This window comes from Panthera tigris, chromosome D1 (assembly GCF_018350195.1).
Source record: "Panthera tigris isolate Pti1 chromosome D1, P.tigris_Pti1_mat1.1, whole genome shotgun sequence".
In the NCBI taxonomy this organism is placed as follows: domain Eukaryota; kingdom Metazoa; phylum Chordata; class Mammalia; order Carnivora; family Felidae; genus Panthera; species Panthera tigris.
The window spans coordinates 60,300,164-60,323,812 of record NC_056669.1 but is presented as its reverse complement, the minus strand read 5'-3'; the positions used below and the strand labels follow the sequence as shown (position 1 = coordinate 60,323,812).

The 23,649-nt window shown below is 37.1% G+C and overlaps 2 protein-coding genes across 2 annotated transcripts; one reads left to right on the top strand and one right to left on the bottom strand.

The window, feature by feature from the left end:
- Positions 1 to 801: 801 nt before the first annotated feature.
- Positions 802 to 1,698, bottom strand: LOC102967803 (olfactory receptor 51A7). The gene has a single exon (XM_015540753.1). The coding sequence runs from the start codon at positions 1,696 to 1,698 to the stop codon at positions 802 to 804; it is 897 nt and encodes a 298-aa protein (XP_015396239.1).
- A 19,445-nt stretch (positions 1,699 to 21,143) lies between these two features.
- On the top strand, positions 21,144 to 22,079 carry LOC102973048 (olfactory receptor 51A7-like). The gene has a single exon (XM_007089348.2). It carries the CDS (start codon positions 21,144 to 21,146, stop codon positions 22,077 to 22,079), a length of 936 nt encoding a protein of 311 aa, XP_007089410.1.
- Positions 22,080 to 23,649: the final 1,570 nt, after the last annotated feature.

Genomic DNA, 23,649 nt, shown 5'->3' with positions numbered 1-23,649 from the left:
TGCAAACTTCTTATAAATTATATTAATTTTATAACAATAACAAAAAGCAACTTAAATGATTTAGCTTTTCTCTGCCCATTCCCAGAATCACTTCACTGTAGGATTATTCACGCAATCTCCTGTTGATCCCTTCTTCATCTCTCTCAATATTAATCCATGTTGCTCTGCATTCGGATATGCCATTCATAACATTTGATTTATTGTGTTAGCTGTTTGTTGTAGAGATTAAATTATCTCCCATTTATCCTCTGGATTTAGACTTTTCAAGGCTTTCCTAAATACTCCAAAATCTGGTTCATTCACACTATTCAAAATTATCCCTCACTATTTGCCAAATTGTACTCTTCATTGTGGTCAGACTAATATCCCTCATAGCTGCTATGTGCCTTACTTGTTTAGTTACCCTTGATAGTATAGTGTGTATTGTAAATATACAAATTTAATAAATGCTGCTTGAATAATAATCTCAATCTGTCTAATTTTATCCACTGTTTCAGGTGTGACTATAACCCAACTGCTCCGTTATATAGTGTTTTGTTTCAACTGCTCAAAATATTAATCATTTGTGAATCATATCATATATCACCTGATTATCTCACCTTTCCTGTTGAATATTGTTTTCCTGACACTATTGTAAATTCTGTATTGCATAGCTTTTCACTCTCCACAGTCCTCCACTAGATAGTGACCACTGTGGCACTGAAATAGGTGCCAATTAATACTTACCGGTTGATAATTTATTACTTCAATATTCAAACTTTTTTATCTCCTACATATGTTAAACAACTTTCTCAAGACCTTTTACCAGATTTGTCTAGTTTTTGCACAATACATAATGGGGTTCATTACAGGTGGCAACAACAAGAATATATCTGTAACAAAAATTATAACTAGCAGGCTTTTGTGTTTGGCAAAGTGGTGCATGGCAGCCAGGGTGATGATGGGTACATAGAAAACGAGCACAGCACAGATGTGGGAGACACAGGTATTGAGGGCCTTGAGTCTCTCTGATAGAGATGCAATGCTGAGTACAGTCTTCAAGATCAGAAAATATGACAGAAAAATTAATGCCAAGTCCAGCATAGTACAGAGAGCAACAAAGCCATAGATAACATTGATCTTGTTGTCAGAGCAGGCCAGCTTCATGGTATCCTGATGCAGACAGTTTGAGTGAGAAAAGAGATTCTTCTGATAATATTTTAGTCTCCTTAGAGTGAAAGGGAATGGAAGCACTAAGAGAATGCTCCTGGTGGCTAAGATCAGTCCCATATTAGCAACTCTGTTGCTAGCAAGGAGAGAACTGTATCTCAGGGGATTGTGAAAGGCAAGAAAGTGATCCAAAGACATAACTAGAAGCACTGAGGATTCCATGACAGTGAATCCATGGATGAAGAATTCTTGAGCAAAGCAGACATTGGGTGAAATTCCCATGGAATTGAACAAGAAGATTCTCAGCATGGTAGGAAGGGAGGAAGATGAACGGCCCAAGTCAGAGATGGCCGACAGAGCAAGGAAATAATACGTGGGCTCATGAGTTGAGGGCTGTGTCTTAATGATGAAGAGAATGGTGCTGTTGCCTATGATGGCAACCAGGTACATGAGGCAAATGGGAATGGAGATCCAGATGTGGGCATGTTCCAGTCCTGGGATTCCAATCCGAAGAAAAAGCTGGACCTCAGAATTATTCAGAGCAGACATGATGCATGGGAATATGAGCTTTTTAACCAGATCTTAAATCACATAAATAAAAAGCAGCCACACTTTTGGATAAAATTCAGTGTTGTGGGAATAAACAGTTCTTTTATATGCTATTCTCAGAAACACATTTTGCATGTTAATAAAATGCAATTTTCAACATTTATCAAAAGTCCTTAAACATGTTTATATTCTCCAATATAGGAATTTCACTTATAACAAGTTATCCTATGATGGTGGTTTTGCAACACTTTTAGCCAAATATAAAATTATCAAATTTTATATCAAAAGCCAAATATCAAAACAGAGCTTCTTTGATTGAGTCAGTGATAGGTATTCAGAATCTTTCCCACTGTTTTTCCACATGATACTCAGTAGTTCTTTCATTGGCTTTATAATAATATCCTTGATTTCATGTAGAAAAGTTTAAAAATAATAGTCTAAGAAAATAATCAGATATCCCTGAAAACATCTATACTATAGTAAATATTAAATGCTAGAAAATAAATTTATAGATTAATTTAAGTCTTAAACTTATGAGGTAGGTACTTACTATACACATTTTTGCATGAGTATAAACACTGACCTCGGTTCAATAAACCACTGACAAGCTAATGTAAAATATTAACATTGATTATCCAGTGGTTTCCAGAAGAAGGAGTGGGAGAATGAAGCATGGATACACCCCTGGGAGTTATGTATATTTACTTCCTTCTTGTTTGTACTCCTACATGCAATGAAATGGTTCCTAGCTGGCATCTATGCACCATACTTCAGGTTACCATGTTATTAATCTAAGGGAAAGTGTTGAAGCTGTATAGTACTGAAATTATCTTCTAATGAAGAAGAAGATGAAATTATCTTCTATTTTATCTGTATCACTGAATTAGTCAAAGAAATTCCAAATGAAAAAAAAATCCAATCACTCAGTTTCTCCTTGTAAGGTAAAAGTTCTAAATCTATTTACATTTTTTTTGAGAGACAGAGAGAGGGAGACTCCACATGCACAAGTCGAGGAGGAAGAGAGAGAGAGGGAGAGAAAGAATCTTAACCAGGCTCCTCTGCTGTGGGCTAGACCTCATGACAGTGAGATCACGATCTGATCTGAAATCAAGAGTCAGAGGCTTAACCAACTGAGCCACTTGGGTGTGGCTCGGAGGCATAATCAACTGAGCCACCTGGGTGTCCTTAAGTCCACCACATATTAAACTAAACCCTGATCTTATCATTAGATTCTCCATTAAAGGGTTCGCAAATTATATTTTCCAAGGTAAAATATACAATCTTTCAACTTATTATGAATTTGTTGAGCTTTTTGCAAAAAAATGGCACACTCCAAAATGAAGTGTTTACTCCAAAATGAAGAATTTAGAGTTTACATAAGATGCTAACCTCACTCCACAATTTTTTATAAGGTCAAATGGCAATAGAAGAAAAATCAATCTTCAATGGAAAATATAGGGGACACCAGAAACTTGGGGGCTCCTCTAAATTGAGCCTTGGTTATAAATTAATATCATACTTTGTAATTCTGTAGAAGATAACTACAAAAAACATAATAAATAACAAGCAGCCCTCTCCCCATACATTTGATATTTTCTGGGTTCTCTCTATGCAGATCTGTTTTGCCAGCTTGTAAATCGAGTGCAAATCCTAGACTGGAAGCTCCTAAACAGTTTGATACATCTTAGGTGTCTCTCACCAGGGCAGCAAGCCTAATGCCAAGCCCAGAGAGTGTTTATTTTGAAGATGGTAGTAGATTCTCAAATACCATGAAAATCATTCTTTATGTATTCTGTCAGACTGCCTATTCAGCAGATTTTGTTCTGACTTCTCTTCCTTGAGAATCATAAGAAAAGTTCTCATTTCCAAAAACACTTAATTATTTTTCTCTTTGGCTGAGGGTCATTGACCTAGGTCTTTCAGGAAATGCTTCTGTTGGTCATCCTTTACCATGATAGTTTCTACGCCACTTTATAACATGCTGTTTGCATGTATCCCTACCCAGTCCAACCCCACCATCACTATATACACTGACTACTAAATACTGAAAGGCACAGAAGAGATTTATTCTCATGTATCTGTCATCAGCATAGTTTCTGGAACATAAAAGGCTCTCAGCAAAATAGCTAAGACTAAATGTGAGTGGGAAAAAATTAAGATATATAGCATAATTTCTTAATGCCTTTTCCTTTTCTTCTCTAATAGTCACTAAGGGATATTTGTGCTTACTCTGCTTATCTACATTCTCAAGGGTAAACTCATTCTTACTCAGAGTATGCTTTTAGACATGGAGTCTGAACCTCAGGAAAAATGGGTCATGATAGTAAATGAGATCACCCAGGAAAAATGTACAAAATACAAAATTTAAGTCTCAGAACCCTGAGGAGAGGAAGGTTGCTGACAGCATCTTGTCCAAGAATACCCAGAGATCTGGGAGAAAAACTGGGAAAGTGGGTTGTGGTTGGTGTCAGAGGAGGAGAGTATTTCAGGGATAATAGTCATTATATCAAACATTGCTCAGACCTCTTAGAATTTCCATTTTTAAGGTAAGAAATAAGCCATCAGATCTGATGCAATATAATCCAGGTATGAATCTCAGCTCGGTGACTTACCATCTGTGTAAATCTGGGTTAGCTGCTTAGGCCTCCAAGCAGATGTATACACTCTTCTATAAAATTTTATAAATACGGTATCTAAAATAGTTATTATATATCTATTATAACTATGTATATAAAATATTCTGATATAGTCTTTAACATATGAAGGTAATCAATAAATACCAACTACAAATAATTATTTTGACAAAATGTCCTAACCAATTCTTCCACACAAGTCCTAAACTGGCTGAAGAGAATTTTTTTCTATTTTAATTGACAATAAGGTTTACTTTTATTTGTGATATGATTAAGTAAATGACACCCCCTTAATACTAGAGTTAATAAAATCCTTTCTCAACTTCAGAACATGCAATCCCATCCACACTTCATTTATACACACATACACACACACACACACACACACACCACTTCCTTCTCCTTCAATAGTCATTTCTTCAACTATAAACTATTTAACAAAGCCCTAGCTTTAAGCTTACAAATAGATTTTTAGTTACTTGCACTTACCAAAACTAAATGCTCAACATGTCTTTGAAAATTAAAAACAAGAACTCTCAACTTTGACTTCCGCTGTATCTAGATGTACCTACTTCTACTTCTTTCTGGGGTACAGACCCTAGGGAGGAATAGAAAAACACCCTGCTCTCTGATATCTCCCAGTAAACTTACATGGAAAGGGGTGGGCCTAGTATATTAGCTCTTTGGTACCCAAGAACTCCAATAGGAGCTAGAGAGAAATTGTGAGGCAAAACAATTAGAGACCTATTCAAGTGAGAGGTAAATGCTAGTAGTCACACTGATAGAGAAAGCCTGATATGTGGCGTTCATAGCAATTGGGCAATACAGTTTAAAGAACAAGTTATTTGTAATAAAAATATTTTAGTTTGACCGCACCACTTCACTTTTTTCACTTCAGTTTAATCATTCACAAAATGGAGATAATAACACATAAGTATCAAATATTTATAAAAGCACTTTACAAGCTATAAAATTATTTACCAGTTATTCCATTTATTTCCTTGATCCATTTTTAGTAAATGTCATTAGCTGAGCATCCAAATAGGCATTTCCTGCCATTCCCTGTTAGATTTCCAACCAGGTATCCCAAAATTTAATGCCTCCTACATTATATATTGAATTTAGAAGAAGCTATTTGAAAGCTATCTCTTGTATTTTATTCATATCTTTCTAATTTTTTGTTTTCTTTTTTGTCATATATTTCTAATTTTTATGCAGGTCCTGTAGTGTTTTAATTCATAAATTAAATAATAATTACTCAAGGATATGAAGCAATAGTAAATTTGATGATAATTTAAGTATAAAGAAGATATATTTATAATAATTAGCATATGTGTATCTGGGAACAAAGATGTTAAAAGTAAGAGTGGCCCCACTTACCATCACTTCCAGTGACTTACTTAGGAATTTTGCTTTCCATTCCTATAGTTTAGACTCTGTTGGGCTGGAGGTCTTCCCAGAGTGGGGGACACAGCAAGAATACAATTAAAATTTAAGTTGCAGCTCTTACCTAGGAACTTTGATCTTCTCAAGTCCAAAAGCCAGAGGACAGGAAAAGAAGTCACTAACCTGGTAGGTGTAATTAATCCCTAATCAGGAAAATATAGGGATTCTGCCTAACAGTGGGGGGATGGAAGAAAATGTTCAGCACCCAGAAGTCTGCCAAATTTTGATGATGAATGAACAAGTGCAGCAGTTATACCCTGAGAAGAGCATGGTATCCAGAGATTCATACTTTTTGGGAAGAAGGATCTGGGTCACCCGCCATGAAATCCACCTAGACACTAAAGGCACTAGCTGAAGGTGAGGGGAATTTAGAATGCATGGTAGAGGTGGAAAATGATAAGATAAGTTGAGGCTTCAAGAATACTGCAGTGAGTGGGTCTGTTGTAGTTCATTCTCTATCCTTCTATATTTATGTTTCCTCAGGCAAAGGAACCAACCTAAACAATGGAGGGGCTATTCCCAGACTGGATGAAGCAGTTGGATATAAGTGGTGCTAGAGCAGACTCTAATAAATTCAGTCTGCACTATTGCAGAGCTGAGTCCTGGCTGCTATTGGAATATAGCTGAGTCCTTCTGGATTTTTCTTTAATTCTATTTTTTAAAGTTTATTTATTTATTTATTTTTGAGAGAGAGAGAGAGAGAGAGAGAGAGAAGAGAACATGAGCAGGGGAGGGACAAAGAGAGGGAGAGAGAGACTCTCAAGCAGGCTCTGTGATGTCAACATAGAGCCCAACGTGGGGCTCAAACTCATAGACAGTGAGATCATGACCTGAATGAAATCAAGAGCCAGACGCTTAACCAACTGGGCCACCCAGGTGCCCCTGGGATTTTTCTGATCCAAATGAAGCTACCTCACCCAAGTTACACTCCTGGTTGGTGGAGCAGATCTCATTCAGTGACCTATTGATGCAGGAGTACATAAATCTTGCCTCTTTGCCTCAATCTGGGATAACTCTGAAGGGCTATTCCAGTTCCAGAGTTTTCTGTAGGATTGGCAGAACTATCCATTACAACTGCCTTTCATATCAAATTATCTATCTAACCAGTCAAGATTCCTCCACACTCCTACAGACATTTTTACTGAAAGTCCATACACACACACACACACACACACACACACACACACACACACACAAAGACAGAGACAGAGAGAGAAAGAGACAAAAAAGATATCCTTCATGTTAATCTTCATCTTAGAGTCCATTCTTGAATGAATCCTACTTTAATACATTCAAATGTTGGCTATTTGGGGCCTTTTCTTGTTCCATACAAATTTTAGCATGGTTTGTTCTAGCTCTGTGAAGAATGCTAGTGTTATTTTGATAGGGGTTGCATTGAATATGTAGATTGCTTTGGGTAGTATTGACATTTTAACAATGTTTGTTCTTCCAAACCATGAGCATGGAATGTTTTTCCATTTTGTGTATGTATGTGTCTTCTTCAATTTCTTTCATAAGCTTTCTATAGTTTTCAGTGTATAGATTTTTCACCTCCTTGGTTAGGTTTATTCCTACATATTTTACAGTTTTTGGTGCAATTGTAAATGGGATCAATTCCTTGATATCTCTTTCTGATGGTTCATTATTGGTGTATAGAATGCAGCTGATGTCTGTACATTGATTTTATATTCTGCAACTTTGCTGAATTCCTGGATCAGCTATAGCAGTTTTTTGGTGGAGTCTTTGGGTTTTCCATGTAGAGTATCATGGTGTTCGCAAAAAGTGAGAGTTTGACCTCCTCCTTGCCAATTTTTATGCCATTTATTTATTTGTCAAAGCAATCCTGAAAAAGAAAACCAAAGCTGGAGGCATCAAAATCCCGGACTTCAAGCTGTATTACAAAGCTGTAATTATCAAGATAGTATGGTACTGGCACAAAAACAGACACAGAGAACAATGGAACAGAATAGAAAACCCAGAAATGGACCCACAAATGTATGGCTGATGAATCTTTGACAAAGCAGGAAAGAATATACAATGGAATAAAGACAGTCTCTTCAGCAAGTGGTGCTGGGAGAACTGGACAGCGACATGCAGAAGAATGAACCTGGACCACTTTCTTACACCATACACCAAAATAAATTCAAAATGGATGAAAGGCCTAAACGTAAGACAGGAAACCATCAAAATCCTTAAGGAGAAAGCAGCAATAATCTCTTTGACCTCAGCTGCAGCAACTTCTTACTTGACATGTCTTCAGAGGCAAAGGAACCAAAAGCAAAAATGAACTATTGGGACCTCATCGAGATAAAAAGCTTCTGCACAGCAAAGGAAACAATCAGCAAAACTAAAAGGCAACCAACATATTGGGAGAAGATATTTTCAAATGACGTATCAGATAAAGGGTTAGTATCCAAAATCCATAAAGAACTTATCAAACTCAACACCCAAATCAAATAATCCAGTGAAGAAATGGGCAAAAGACATGAATAGACACTTCTCCAAAGACATCCAGATGGCTAACAGACACATGAAAACATCCTCAACATCACTCATCATCAGGAAAATACAAGTCAAAACCACAATGAGATACTACCTCACACCTGTCAGAATTGCTAACATTGGGGCGCCTGGGTGGCGCAGTCGGTTAAGCGTCCGACTTCAGCCAGGTCACGATCTCGCGGTCCGTGAGTTCGAGCCCCGCGTCAGGCTCTGGGCTGATGGCTCAGAGCCTGGAGCCTGTTTCCGATTCTGTGTCTCCCTCTCTCTCTGCCCCTCCCCCGTTCATGCTCTGTCTCTCTCTGTCCCAAAAAAAAAAAAAAAAAAAAAAAAAAACGTTAAAAAAAAAAAAAAGAATTGCTAACATTAACAACTCAGGCAACAACAGATGTTGGCAAGGATGTGGAGAAAGAGCAACCTTTTTGCACTCTGATGGGAATGCAAACTGGTGCAGACACTCTGAAGGTTCCTCAAAAGTTAAACATAGAACTACCCTAGAACCAAGCAATTGCACTACTAGGTATTTATCCAAAGGATACTGGAGTGCTGTTTCGAAGAGGCACATGCACCCCAAAGTTAATAGCAGCACTATTGACAATAGCCAAAGTATGAAAAGAGCCCAAATGCGCATCGACTGATGAATGGGTAAGGAAGAGGTGGGGTGTGTGTGTGTGTGTGTGTGTGTATACACAATGGAGTATTACTCGGCAATCAAAAAGAATGAAATCTTATCATTTGCAACTACATGAATGGAACTAGAGTGTGTTATGCTAAGCAAAATTAGTCACAGAAAGACAAATATCATATGACTTCACTCATGTGGAATTTAAGATACAAAACAGATGAACATAAGGGAAGGGGAGCAAAAATAATATAAACACAGGGAAGGGGACAAACCATAAGAGACTCTTAAATACAGAGAACAAACTGAGGGTTGCTAGAGGAGTTTTAGGTGTGGGGATGGGCTAAATGGGCAAGGGGAATTGAGGACACTTGTTGGGATGAGCACTGGGTGTTATACGTAAGTGATGAATCACTAAATTCTACTCCTGAAATCATTATTACACTATATGTTAGCTAACTTGGATGTAAATTTAAAAAAAAAAATTAAAATAATAGATTCAAACTAATAACTTCTGAAAGAGATGGATTTTGGAGTTTCTTGTTTTTGTTTTTGTTTTTTCATGGAGACTGTAAGTAAATATATTTTATATGTTAAAGAAATACCCATGAACATTTTTGAGACAGATAAATAATGCTAATAGAAATCTATTTTCTTGGGATGCCTGGGTGGCTCACTCCGTTGAGCATCTGACTTCAGCTCAGGTCATGATCTCATAGTTCATGAGTTCGAGCCCCACATTGGGCTCTGTGCTGACAGCTCAGAGCCTGGAGCCTGCTTTTGATTCTGTGTCTCCCTTTCTCTGCCCCTACCCCACTCATGCTCTGTCTCTCTCTCAAAAATAAATAAAACATTTAAAATATTTAAATGAAAGAAAGAAATCTATTTTCTCTGGGTCTCCTGGGTGGCTCAGTTGGTTAAGCATCCAATTTTGGCTCAGGTCATGATCTCACAGTTTGTGGGTTTGAGCCCCATGTTGAGCTCTGTGCTGACACCTCAGACCCTGGAGCCTGCCTTGGATTCTGTGTCTCCTTCTCTTTCTGACTCTCTCTTGCTCACGTTCTGTCTCTCTCTCTTTTTCAAAAATAAATAAACAACAACAACAAAAAAAGAAATCTATTTTCTCTTGTTAAAATGTCTATATTACCCAAAGAATCTACACATTTAAAGCAATCCCTGTCAAAATACCACCAGCATTTTTCACAGAGCTAGAACAAACAATCCTAAAATTTGAATGGATCCATGAAACACCATAATAGCCAAAGTAACCTTAAAAAAGAAAAGCAAAGTTGAAGACATCACAATTCTGGACTTCAAGTTATATTACAAAACTGTAGTGATGGTACTGGCACAATAGCAAAAATGAACTATTGAGACTTCATCAAAATAAAAAGCTTCTGCAGAGTAAAGGAAATAATCAACAAAATTAAAAGCCACCCTATGGAGTAGGAGAAAATATTTTCAATTGGCATATCTAATAAAGGATTAGTATCCAAAATCTATATAGAACTTATCAAACTCAAAACCCAAAAACAAAATACAGTATGGTACTGGCACAATAATAGACACATAGATCAATAGAACAGAATAGAAAACCCAGACATAAAGCCACAATTATGTGTTCAATTAATCTTTGACAAAGAAGGAGAAAATGTCCAATGGAAAAGACAGTCTCTTCAATAAATGGTATTGGAAAAACTGGACAGGAAGATGCAAAAGAATGAACCTGGACCACTTCTTTACACCATACACAAAAATAAATTCAAAATGGATTAAAACCTTAAATTTGATACAGGAAATTATCAAAATCTTAGAGGGTAACATAGCCAGTAACCTCTTTGGCATCATCAATGGCCATACTAACTTCTTACTAGACATACTGAGGCAAAAGAAATAAAAGCAAAAATGAGCTATTGGGACTTCATCAAAATAAAAGTCTTCTGCACAGTGAGGGAAATAATCAACAAATTAACAGTCATCCTATGGAATGGGAGAAGATATTTGCAAATGATATATCTAATAAAGGATTAGTATCCAAAATCTATAAAGAACTTATCAAACTCAACACCCCAAAAACAATCCACTTAAAAATGGGCAGAAGACATGAATACACATTTTCTAAAGAAGACATACAGATGGCAGACACATAAAAAGATGCTCAACATCAATCATCATTAGGGGAATACAAATCAAAACTACAAAGACATAGCACTACACACCAGTCAAATGGCTAAATTAACAACACAGTAAACAATAGGTGTTGGCAAGGCAGAGAAATGGGAACTCTCTTACACTGCTGGTGGAAATGCAAACTGGAAAACATTATGGAGGTTCCTCAACAAGTTAGAAATAGAACTTGCTTACAATCCAGAAATTGTACTAGTAGGTATTTATACAAAAAGGATACAAAAAATACTGATTCGAAGGGGCACACGCACCTCAATGTTTATAGCAGCACTATCAACAATAGCCAAATTATGGAAAGAGCCCAAGTGTCCATCAACTTATGAATGGATAAAGATGTGGTAAATACATAAAATGAAGTATTATTTATCAGCCATAAAAAAAGAATGAAATCTTGCCATTTGCAACAACATGGATGGAGTTAGAGATTATTATGCTACGTGAAATAGGTCAGTCAGAGAAAGCAAATACCATATGATCTTACTCATATGTAGAATTTAAGAAACACAACAAATGATCATAGGAGGAAAAAAAGAGAGAGCAAACTAAGAAACAGACTCTTAACTGTAAAGAATAAATTGATGGTTACCAGAATTGAGGTGGGTGGGTGGATGGGTGAAATAGGTGATGGGGCACCTGGGTGATGATGAGCACTGGGTGTTGTATGGAAGTATTGAATCATTAAATTGTACACCTGAAACTAATATTACACTGTATGTTAACTAACTTGAATTTAAATTTAAAAAAAAGAAATCTCTTTTCTCCTTATTTTTAATAATATAATTCAGAGATTTATGTGTCCCTAATTAGAACATGGAAAAATATTAAACACATTAATTTATGTAAAAATGAGAATGTCCTGGACAGAATAAAAGTCATTATTTTCTATAGGGTGGTAAAAAGTACTAGGTGTAAAAAGGTCTTAATGAACTGAAACCCAAACACATCACAGTCAAATCATGAAGAAAAAGAAAGATATATTAAAAGCAGGCAGAGAAAAAAGATAATAGAAATAGAGAAACAATGGTAACCAACACTAAGATGGAAGACAATAGAACATTTTGAAAGTACTGACAGAATAACTTGTCAACCTGGAACCCAATATTTGTCAAAATTACCTTTCAAAAAGAAGGCGAGATAAATACATTTGCAGATAAACAAAACCTTAGACAATGCACAGCCGTGAGACCTGCACACAATAAATGAAGGAAGTTTCCTAAGGTAAAGTAAAATAATGTCAGTTGGAAACTCAGGTAAACAGCAAAGAATGAAGAATTCTCAGAGGGATGAATGTGAGTAAACATAAAATATTTTTTATCTTTTCTTAATTTCTGGACATGATAATTTACCTTTTTTTTTGAGAGAGAGAGAGAGAGAGAGAGAGACTGAACAGTAGAGGAAGGAAGAGAGAATCTTAAGCAGGCTCCATGCCCAGCACAGAGCCCAATATAGGGCTTGATCTCACGACCCTTAGATAATAGCTTGAGCCAAAACCAAGAGTCAGATACTTAACTGACTGAGCCAACCAGGTCCCCTGATAATTTATTTTTTTAAGTAAAAGAATTACAATGTATTGCGAGATTTGTAATATAGGTAGAAATATGTACTTAGCAATAACTGCATACTATTTTTAAATGAGATAAGTGGAAGTATACTGTTAAAAGTTTCTTCCATTACCTATGGGAAAGTATAATATTAATTCAAGGTAAACTCTGGAAATTAAGGTTGCATACCATAATCCAAAAAGTGACTACAAAAAACAAAGTCCCAAAACTATAGCCAAAATCCAACTGAGGAAATAAAATAGAATACTGAAACATAGTTGAACTAGTTTGATTTAAGTATTTAAAAAGATGAGTAAAGCTACATAACAGAAGAAAAACAGATGGGACAATGAGGGAACAAACAAAACAATGATAGACATAAAATTAAATGTATAAATAATTTCATTAAGTATAACAGGCTGAAGACTCCAATTACAAAACAGCACTAAGTCACCATGGATTAAAAAACAGGCCAATTATAAAAGTTGCATATGAAATACAAAGACACAGATAGGTTAAGAATAAAAAGATAGAAAAAGAAATGTCATGCATAACACTATATATGGTGAATGTGGCAGTATTATCAGAGCACATGAAATTTATTTATTTTTTATTTTTTCATTTTTTGCACATGAAATTTAAAGTGAGACATAGCATCAAGAAAAAAGGAAACATTTTGCAATAATAAAAGGATCAATTCCAATTCATCAAGAAGTCATAACAACTTAAAAAAAATTAATGTTTATTTTCGAGAGAGAGAGAAAGAGAGAGAAGATGAGTGGGGGAGGGGTGGAGAGAAAGGGAGACAGGGAATCTGAAGCTGCCTCCGGCTGTTAGCACAGAATCCAACATGGGGCTCAAACCCATGAAACATAAGATCATGACCTGAGTCGAAGTTGGATGCTCAACTGACTGAGTCACCCAGGTGCCCCAAGAAGCCATAACAACGTTAATGTTTATACATGTAATTAGGAAAATTTCAAAATACACAAAGAAGAAGTAACAACTAAAAAGAAAAAGAAAAATTAATAATCAGATGTAAAGATTTTAGCACATCCTTGATTGTTACTTGGTTGTCTATGTAGGTAAAAATCAATTGAGCTGTACACTTCAGATTTCTGCATCTTTCTATATTTAAATAATAAAGACAGAAAAAAAACTTTATTGATGATAATAAAAAAAGAAGGAACAAAGAAATGGTGAACTTAAAATAATATATCAATTAATTTGGAATTAAATGATTTCTTAGAGCCCCATTTGCTTTCCATAATCTCTGGAACAGACTGTCCTTGGTATGAGCAGGTTTCCAAAATCTATGGGACATCCAGTCCGATCTTTTCATGGCCTTGTGGGAACCAAGAAGTTAAAGTTATGGTCCCAAAGCAAGCTTTATTCTGGAAATTTCTAGGAAATTTCTCAGGGAAATCATTTGTTTACAGAGGGTAACAGAACTGGAGGAATTGGTGTCCCATGAGTGCAAAGCTCAGAAGACAGCTCAAGGAGTCTGTGATCTGTAGATAAAGGTCTTAGTCAACAGATGTGATACACTGAGGCTGAGAAGCCTGTATCTTAAAGTCATTTCTGTCACTATGTGGTCAAATGGTAAGTGCAATGGGGCTCTGACATAATATTGCTTTATCCTATGGTTTTGTGTCCTGAAGTGTGTCTGAAACGTGAGTACCTGAAGAACTGGGTACTGTGAATAAGGAGAGCACATGGAAGCTCCCAAATTTTGAAATAAGGAGGGCTAAGAGGTATAAATAAATAAATAATAAATAAATAAATAAATAAATAAATAAATAAATAAATATTGCAATGTGGGGAATAGACTGGAAGGGGGAGCTTTTCTCTGAGCTATGTTTGCTCGACAAGAGGAGAGTTTAACTTAAATTTGGAGAAGAAGCTATGAGATAAAAATGCACTGAATCTTTCAGCCATCCACAGGCACTGTTCAACTTCACCCATCCATGGTTCATTGTAGAGAGCATCCAGTTGTTCACATAGTTAGACCAAATGCTAGACAGAGTGAGAGAGGTATTATCAAAGAGGAAAGCCCATATGATGAAAGGATACAACTTATCTGACTAAGAAAAGAATAGGAAAGCAGATATCCCAGGTTAAGTCAGGCCATGGGTAACAGGATCTCAGTCACTATATTGGAATCACAGCAGAGGGTTTTAGTCTTAGAAGAAAGGGCAGCTGAGACATTATGGTCTCAAGTTACTGTCATAGACTCTGGGTCTAAAGTTCTCTCTTGTCTAGCAAAAGAGTGGGATGCAGGATTGGAAGCAAGAGATGGCTAATGTTTGGGGAAAGACAAGAGCCCCAAATAAGTGTCCTTGCCCGTTTTTATTAGGATCAGAAGACTTACAAACATGCGATGGATGTGCACAAAGAGACAAAGAATCTGTGATCATTAACTTGTGGACATGAGGGAAAGAGGGTCTTGAGGATATTTGTGGTTAGGGGTTTGGGTTAATACAAACAAAATCCAGGTGTTGGGCAGTCAGGAGGAAGGTTGTTTACAGCGAACATGAGGCAGCACCTCTGGTTATCTTAACTAGCCTAGGGGATGAGACAGATAAGGGAAATAACCTCAGGGTTAACAAAGCACCTTTTCTTTTGTTAACCATCTCTTCTGGGCTGCCTTGCCTGCAGCACAGCGGTCCATCGTCCATTTCACCAATTTACCTAACCTGGCCCTATTCTCCTGTGAAAGCAGCTTTCTGCTATAGTACTAAATTGAGGGTGCTTCCACCCTGAATATCTAATCTTGTTTATTTCATATACCTATGTATTGGGCACCTTTGCACTGCTCCTATTTTAGGCCTTTGCCCCTCCCTCTCTATTTTGGGGTCTCTGTACCCCCTTTCTATTTTGGGGTGCCTTTGCACCTTCCTATTCCTGGCACCTTTGTACCTCCCTATTCTCAGGGTGCCTTTGCACTCCCCTATTCTTGGGGTGCCAATCTGATTTACCCAAACTTGGGTGTGAGCATTTTATGATTTTGCATTTCTTTATGCCTTATCAACCCAGTGGTGTAAGCCCAGGGGATTCATAAGCTTATCCCCCACAAGTTACTAGAAGAAGAACTTTAGAACAGGGAGCAGAGGACAACCTAATTATACCAAATGAGTCACAGGAGATTGGAAAGGTAGTAATGTAAGAAGCAGTATCAGGAAGTCCTTGGCATCTGGCAGGAGAGTAAGACACACTTAGATTTGAATTCCAGTTTTATCTCTTACTAGCTGTTTCTTTCCTTCCCAAATGATAAAACAGAGATAATATTAGTACCTGCAGGATAGGGTTGCATTCAGAATTAAGTAAAATGATGTACATGAAGAGTTTAAGATATCCTTCATCTAAGAGAATGTGTTCCTGAATTTTAATTCTTATTAGTAATAACATATAGGACTTTCTCTCAAGACAGTCAATACTGAAGAAATATTTCAGTAATTTATCTACAAAAGAAGCTGTACTTGAGAAACAAATGCATTGGGCCCTCTGATGTGAACTACTGCCAGCAGCTTTACTGTGTTCCGGACTGATAGGGTTTGCCAACCATAGCTATCTTCAAAGTAGTTCTGCTATTTTACTACCTCCTGCTCATCCATAAGGCTATGAGGCTTTGCAGATATTTATTTCCAAGTTCACAAAAAAAAAGTCGGACAAACATTTTGAAAGCAGAATTATCTACATGTAAAAATTGTCTAACACAATGTTTAATATATAATAATAGTTACCAATGCTTTCTTTTTGCCTTCTTTTTTAAAGATATCTACCTCACTTTTTCTCCCTTCAGCTTATTAAGAACGATCTCTTCTCCTCCTCACTTCTTGATCTGGCTAAACAAGTATTGATTACATACCTTTACCTTTACTGTTTCACAGTTGGTTCTATTTGCTGGATTTTGCTACCAACAATCTCTATTGGCCTTTTATCTCTCAACTGATGCAATTTTGTCAGAAATGAAATTGAAATGACTCATGTTGATTGAAATAGCTCTGGAGGTAACTCTGCAGGGTACTGGAACTAGGAAGTGATAAAGTTCAAGGTTTCAAATTTTCTTCACATTTATATTGCTTATTGTATCACTAATTTTTATATGTCTTCCAAAAGAATTTCCTTATGCAATTTCCTTGTGATTATTTCAGTTTTTAAACTTACTAGTTACCATGAGATAGAAAGCATGATATAATTGAAAAAGCTTGAATTCAAATGGCATTAGTTCAAACTGTACGTAGAAAGAGTTATGGGTCCCCAGGAAAAGAAAGACAAGATACAGCTTTCATGACCCAAGAAAAATCATTTCAGGCCCCCACCTCTTTTCATGATCTATACCCTACTTGCCCAAGCCCACTTTCTGCAGAATTTCCTAAGAGATGTCAAAATTACAAAGAAATGCAAAAACCTCAGGAGTTAAGGACTTTAAGGGAACAAAGGGAGTGCAAAACCAATAGTTTCTACCATGCCAGGATATAGCCTGACCTTATCAGAGACAACCAGTGGTAAAACCCCCAAGTGCTGCTTCAAAAGTGAGCAAGACCCCACCTTCCTTACCCAAGATAAAGAGCCCCAAACCCCAGTTAGTTAATACAGTTTATACCTGGTCTCCTTGCCCACAGCCCCTTCCCCTAGTCTGACAGTTACCTCTGCTTCATTATAATGTCAAAGTCTGGGCCCTAAAGGGAGCAAGAGCTTCATTTACATAAGATAAGATACGTGCATAGACATGGGTTTTTTTGTTTTGTTTTGTTTTTTGTTTTAACTTTTTTAATGTTTATTTATTTTTGAGAGAGAGACATAGTGTGAGCCTGCAAGGGTCAGAGAGAGAGGGGGAGACACAGAATCCGAAGCAGGCTCCAGGCTTTGAGCTGTCAGCACAGAGCCTGACACAGGACTGGAACTCATGAACTGTGAGATAATGACCTGAGCCAAGTATTCAACCTACTGAGCCACCCAGGCACCTGGTGCATAGACATGTTTTTGAAGTAAGCTTGCACAACCTTGTGCCTGCCTTTACATGGGATGACAAAGCTCTCCTTTCTCAATATTCATCCTAAACCTTAAATAAAATGAACCCACTCACCTCTGTGGGGGAGTCACAGCTTTGGAAGTTATTCCCCATGATCTTATTTGCTGCATATAAAATTCCTGTTTTGTGACAACTCCCCCTAGTGTAGTCTCCATCTGTAACTCACCAAGGAGCAAATTCACCTTAAGGTTACAAAACCTCATGTCTTTTCATAACAATATATATTTTTTCAAGATCTTAGTTAATCTCTCTATGCTTTAGTTTTCAAGTTTGTGAATCAGGAATAATAATACCATGTGGGGATTAAAGGAACTAAAAAATATAAAACATCCAGCACAGGGGTGCCTGGATGTTTCAGTAGGTTAAGCCTCTGACTTCAGCCCAGGTCATGATCTCAGTTTGTGAGTTTGGGCCCTATCCATGTTGGGGTCTGTGCTGATAGCTCAGAGTCTAGAGCTGCTTTTGATTCTGTGTGTGTCTCTCTCTCTTCTCCTCCCCCACTCATGTTCTGTTTCTCTCTTTCTCTCCAAAATAAATAAACATGAAAAAAATTAATAAATAAGTAAAATAAAAATAAATAAAAATAAAACATCCAGCACAGTTCGATAAAGGTTAATCTCAACCCTTCCCTTTTCCCTATTTTCTCTTTCAATCCACCCTACTTTTCTTCCTTTCTTCTCCAGATCTTAGAATAGGGGGATAAAATGAAGTGTTCTATTTATCTTTCTATGAAGTGATTTATTTATATATTTATTAATTACCTAATGACATATAAAAGGGTTAATAAGCTATCTTGATAAATGTATTTTTTATTTTACATATTTTATTTGTTGCCTCTCAGTTGAATTATTTTAATATTTTATAAAGAATATACTTTTAAACTAATGCTAATACCAAGATCTTCTAATAAAATGTAGTTTTAAAATACAAAAAATATTTTGTTAAATTAATATATCAATTGATACTGTCTTTATGATGGGGAAGCATAAGGCAAGCTGAGGGCAAAGCCCAAGCTAACAACCGCTCCCTCCCCAGCAAGGTGGGATGTGTATGATATTCTGCAGGCACTCCTGGCTGCCCAAGAACAAAGGAAAGGAAAGAAAACAAATGGCTAACTGATACAGATCACAGTCTTCTAGGACAGGAGTCTCCATCAGTTTGTAAATGTCTTAATAAATTATAAGGCAATCTTATTAATAGCCTAATTTTCAGAAACCAATAGACTCAGTTTCCTGGAACCCCCACATTATCCTCCCTCCGTAGTGAGGTAGGGAGCAAAGGCAAGAAGGAAATGGCAGGTAAAATTAAATTTCCTTATAACCTGTAGCCCATTGACAAATACTTAGGCAAATACAGAGTCTAACATTTCTCTAAGAATTCCCAACTGTTGTAATGTTAACGTCTTACTAGAGGAAAAATGACCTTAGCTTGATAATAGCTTGGCCTCCTAAGAGTCTTCTTTATTATATTAGCCCTCTTTAACATATGAAAGTCCTTCTGGAGGCCTCCTTTTTGCCTTTATCTCCCCCAACTCCATAGTACATAACCAGTCACTTTTCACAACCCCATTGCAGCTCTTTCAGTCCATGGGTTCTGTCCCCATGCTTTAACTGAAATCACCTTTTTTTGTACTAAAGACATCTCAAGAATTCTTTCTTGCCTGTCAGCTCCAGACCCCCACCACTCCCAAAACCCATAATATAGAAGATTATTTTTTCATTTATCTATTTTATATAACAAATATTTATTGAGGATTTACTGTATATCAGAGTGAAGTTAATACTGTAATTGGATTTGAGCAAGGGAACACAGCATGACCAAGGGGGCGAGTGTATTCGGGGAAGGCCTTTCTGATGATGTGACCTCTGAGAAAGAGCTGTTAGAGCCAAGGAAACAGCCAGTAATGAGACGGGAAGTCTGATGGAATGTTTAAGGATATTTAACAGAAAAATATTTAGGGCATAAATGCTTTGTGAGTGAAAGGAATTAGTCACTGTGATATTGTGATTTATAATAAATATGTTTGGTCTTCATGCCTGTTTTTGGCACTGAGTTCCCTTGGAATTTCTTATGGGATGAGAGAGACACAGTTGACTTTTCTCATGTTAAAATGGTAACTTCTGGATCTCACCTAAGATTGGGGGCTGTTTGCCTGAAGAACCAACCATATGATTATAGGGTTGGAACTTTCAGTCCCATACCCCTGCCATCCAGGAAGGAAACAGGGGGATAAACTAATTGAAAATCTTGTGTTTCTGATTCATAATAGTCAAGAGCACTCTGATAAAGCCCAAGCTTCTCAATTAAACTCTCACTTCTCTAGGAAAGGGGTAAAAACCAACATGCTCTATGTATCTTGGAACCCCACTGTCCCCATTAACTTAATTCCATAAAGAAAGAGAAAACACTTAAAGGAACATAGTAAGCTCAGTTGTGTATAAAAACAAAAAACAAACATAGTTGTAGAGCATCTATTTATCTTATGGTGTCAGAAAAAAAAAAAAAAAGGATTCAGAGAATACCAGTCTTCCTCATCACCAACATGTCAACCACTTTACCACTCACCACGGCTGGCCTATAGTCCAATTGGCTAAGTCACTTTGTATTTATGAGAGCATATGTTGGACTGTAAAGCAAGCCTAAGAATCTCTCTCTCCTCCCATGCTCATGGATGGAGAGTACTGATATGGATTAATCATGTTAAAGAACATTCTATCTGCTCTATATAAGAAAATGGGATTTTTCACTATACTATATAAGAGACGGTTAACAGTCAAGTGCACATCACCTATTTTCTGTCCTTTCTTTGTACTTCTTCCTGTGGAGAGCTTGTGAGTAAGATCAGCTTTAGAAGCTCAAGCCCTTGCCTGAAACATATTTGGAGCAAAAGTCTATAGAAATTAGAGAAACCACTTAGTATCCACTCTCTTAAATCTACTTTCTCCAGGTTCCTGTTTTTTTTTCTTTTTGTTTGTGTGTGTGGGGGGGGGGGGTGGGTAGGGTTGTTTTTTATTTTTTGGGTTTTTGTTTTGTTTTGTTTTTTGTTTGTTTGTTTAATTCTAGGCTTACTCTGGACCAAACTAAAAGAATTATCCTATGGTTCAGCATAACTGTATAAAATTTTTCATTAGATTGGGATGGGAAGGGGAATATCCTAATAGAAAAGGGGGAAATTTATTTGCAGGTCACTGCTCTTTATGTGAGTAGTTTTTCTGAAGACTTTATGGAGAAATGTGATTGGTAAAGATAGTTCCTATATTCCTGGTTCTCCTTGTCAGTTAACATTATCTGACTCTATTACCAATAGTTTGTTCAGAAGAAATACTTCATTCTTTTATTCCAGGATATGAGTCTTTCAAAACTGTATTTTCTTTATGTCTCAGAGAAAAGTGCTGAAAGGAGTGCTTTTTATGCTGAAAATGTCATTTATGTTAGAAGTGTCATTTCAGATCTGGGAATAAACACTTTCCATATGATTCATCATGCACAGTATCAATTCCTCTAACATTGAGATCACCACCTTCTTCCTGATTGGAATCCCAGGACTGGAGCATATTCATGCTTGGATCTCTGTCCCCATCTGCTTCATGTACCTGGTAGCCATCTTTGGCAACTGCACCATCCTCTTTGTGATCAGGACAGAGTCCTCACTCCATGCACCCATGTACTATTTCCTTTCTGTGTTGGCTGTCTCTGACCTGGGCCTCTCCCTCTCATCCCTCCCCACTATGCTGAGGATATTTGTTTTCAATGCTACAGGAATTTCCCCAAATGCCTGCTTTGCTCAAGAATTCTTTATCCACGGATTTACAGATATGGGGTCCTCAGTGCTCCTGGCCATGTCTTTTGACCGCTTTTTGGCCATACGTCACCCTCTGAGATATAGCTCTATCCTCACCAATGCCAGAGTTGCCAAAATGGGCCTGGTGTTTCTAATTAAAAGCATGCTCTTAGTGCTCCCATTCCCTTTCACTCTCAAAAAATTGACATATTGTAGGAAAAGCCTACTTTCTCACTCTTATTGTCTACACCAGGATGTCATGAAGCTGGCCTGCTCTGACAACACAGTCAACTTTTTCTATGGTTTCTTTGTTGCCCTCTGTGTGATGTCAGACAGTGTATTCATTCTTGTGTCCTACATATTCATCCTGAAGACGGTGATGGGAATTGGATCCCATAAGGAGCGGCTCAAGGCTCTCAACACCTGTGTCTCCCACATCTGTGCTGTGCTCATCTTCTATGTGCCCATCATTGCTTTGGCCTCCATGCACCGCTTTGGCAAGCACAAGTCCCCAGTGGCCATGATCCTCATTGCGGACATCTTCTTACTAGTACCACCTCTGATGAATCCCATTGTATACTGTGTGAAGACGCGGCAAATTCGTGAGAAGGTTTGGGGGAAATTATGTCTAAAATAAAGGTATGGGGAAAAGTAAGGCAAGGTCAACCAAGAGTGGAGAATTAAATAATATATCTCTAAGCAAAGTATTATAGATGTTTATTGTTATCTCCCTTAATCATCCTTATAATCACTACAACATGTGGTCTGGGCACTGAGGTCTGTGAGCCTAGGACTGATGTGGGCATTGACAGGTGAGTATGGAATAGTTTTACAATACTATTAAAATCATGAATCGATATACTGCTTTGGAATTTTAGTTACACTGTTTACAGCACAAGGGTAAATACACATAGAAGCAGAGCTTGTGCCCCCTTATGGAAAATGAATACTGGGGCACCTGGGTGGCTCAGTCAGTTAAACGTCTGACTTTAGCTCAGGTCATGATCTCACAGTTCACAAGTTTGAGCCCTGTGTCGGGCTCTGTGTTGACAGCTCAGAGCCTAGAGCCTGTTTCGGATTCTGTGTCTCCCTGTCTCTCTGCTCCTCCCCTGCTTGTGTGCTCTCTCTCTCTCTCTCTCTCTCAAACAAATAAAAACATTAAAAAATTTTAGAAAATAAATACCAAAGGAGTTGGAAGTTAAAAGGTGTTATGCCAATCCAATTGGATTTTCCTTCAGGCAGGCAGCCTTCAGACATGTATTTGTTGAGGGTTCTTCGGTCAATTCAATGCAAATCCTTGATTTCCCACTTAAGGAAAGAAGTGTATTGTTAAGTCCAAATTGGTTAAAATTTTTCTCCCTTTGCTCTTTCCTTAGTAATCAAATAGGGACAACCAGTGATTGTTTTTAATGTTAGAGCTTTCATAGCCTGGAAATATGAGAATAAACTCTCTCACAACATCCTTTAAGACAGATCAGATTTTTTCTCTATATTACAACAGGGCTCCAAGAAATTATAGGTATTAAAAGGAGAATGAGAGAGTATGCTGCTAGTAGTAGGAGATAGGAAAGCTAGTAGTTCAGTAATTTTTAAAACACTGATATTCTTAACTACTTTAAAATAATGGCTCTCATGCTTGTTTAGGCACTTGGTATTTTGACCTATGATATATTCAATTACACTAAACAAGTTAGAAATAATTTTAAACTAGCAGAAAATATGATCATATGTTAAGCAATATAAAATCATATTCATACATATATGGTTCCATTTTTTGAAAAGATAAGTGGCCCAGGGGAACCTCAGTGGCCCAGTTGGTTAAGCATTCAACCCTTGATTTTGGCTCAGGTCATGATCTCATGGTTCATGAGATGGAGCCCGTCTTTGGCTCTGTGCTGACAGCACAAATCCTGCTTGGAATTCTCTCTCCCTCTCTCTTTGCCCCTGCCCCGCTCATGCACATGCACACACTCTCTCAAAAATGAATAAACATTAAAAAAAAAAAGATAAATAGCCAACTAAAGTAGATTGGCTATCTCAGTATACGTTATGTAAAATTCATCTGTTTCCTATTCATCTGTTATTTGTGAGTACTTCATAGTAGACAAAGTATAAAACATAAATTTTAGAATAAGTCAACCAAAACTCTTAAAAAGTCTGTACTATGGATTGGGAAAAAATGATTGGTAATCAATTTCAATGTTTCA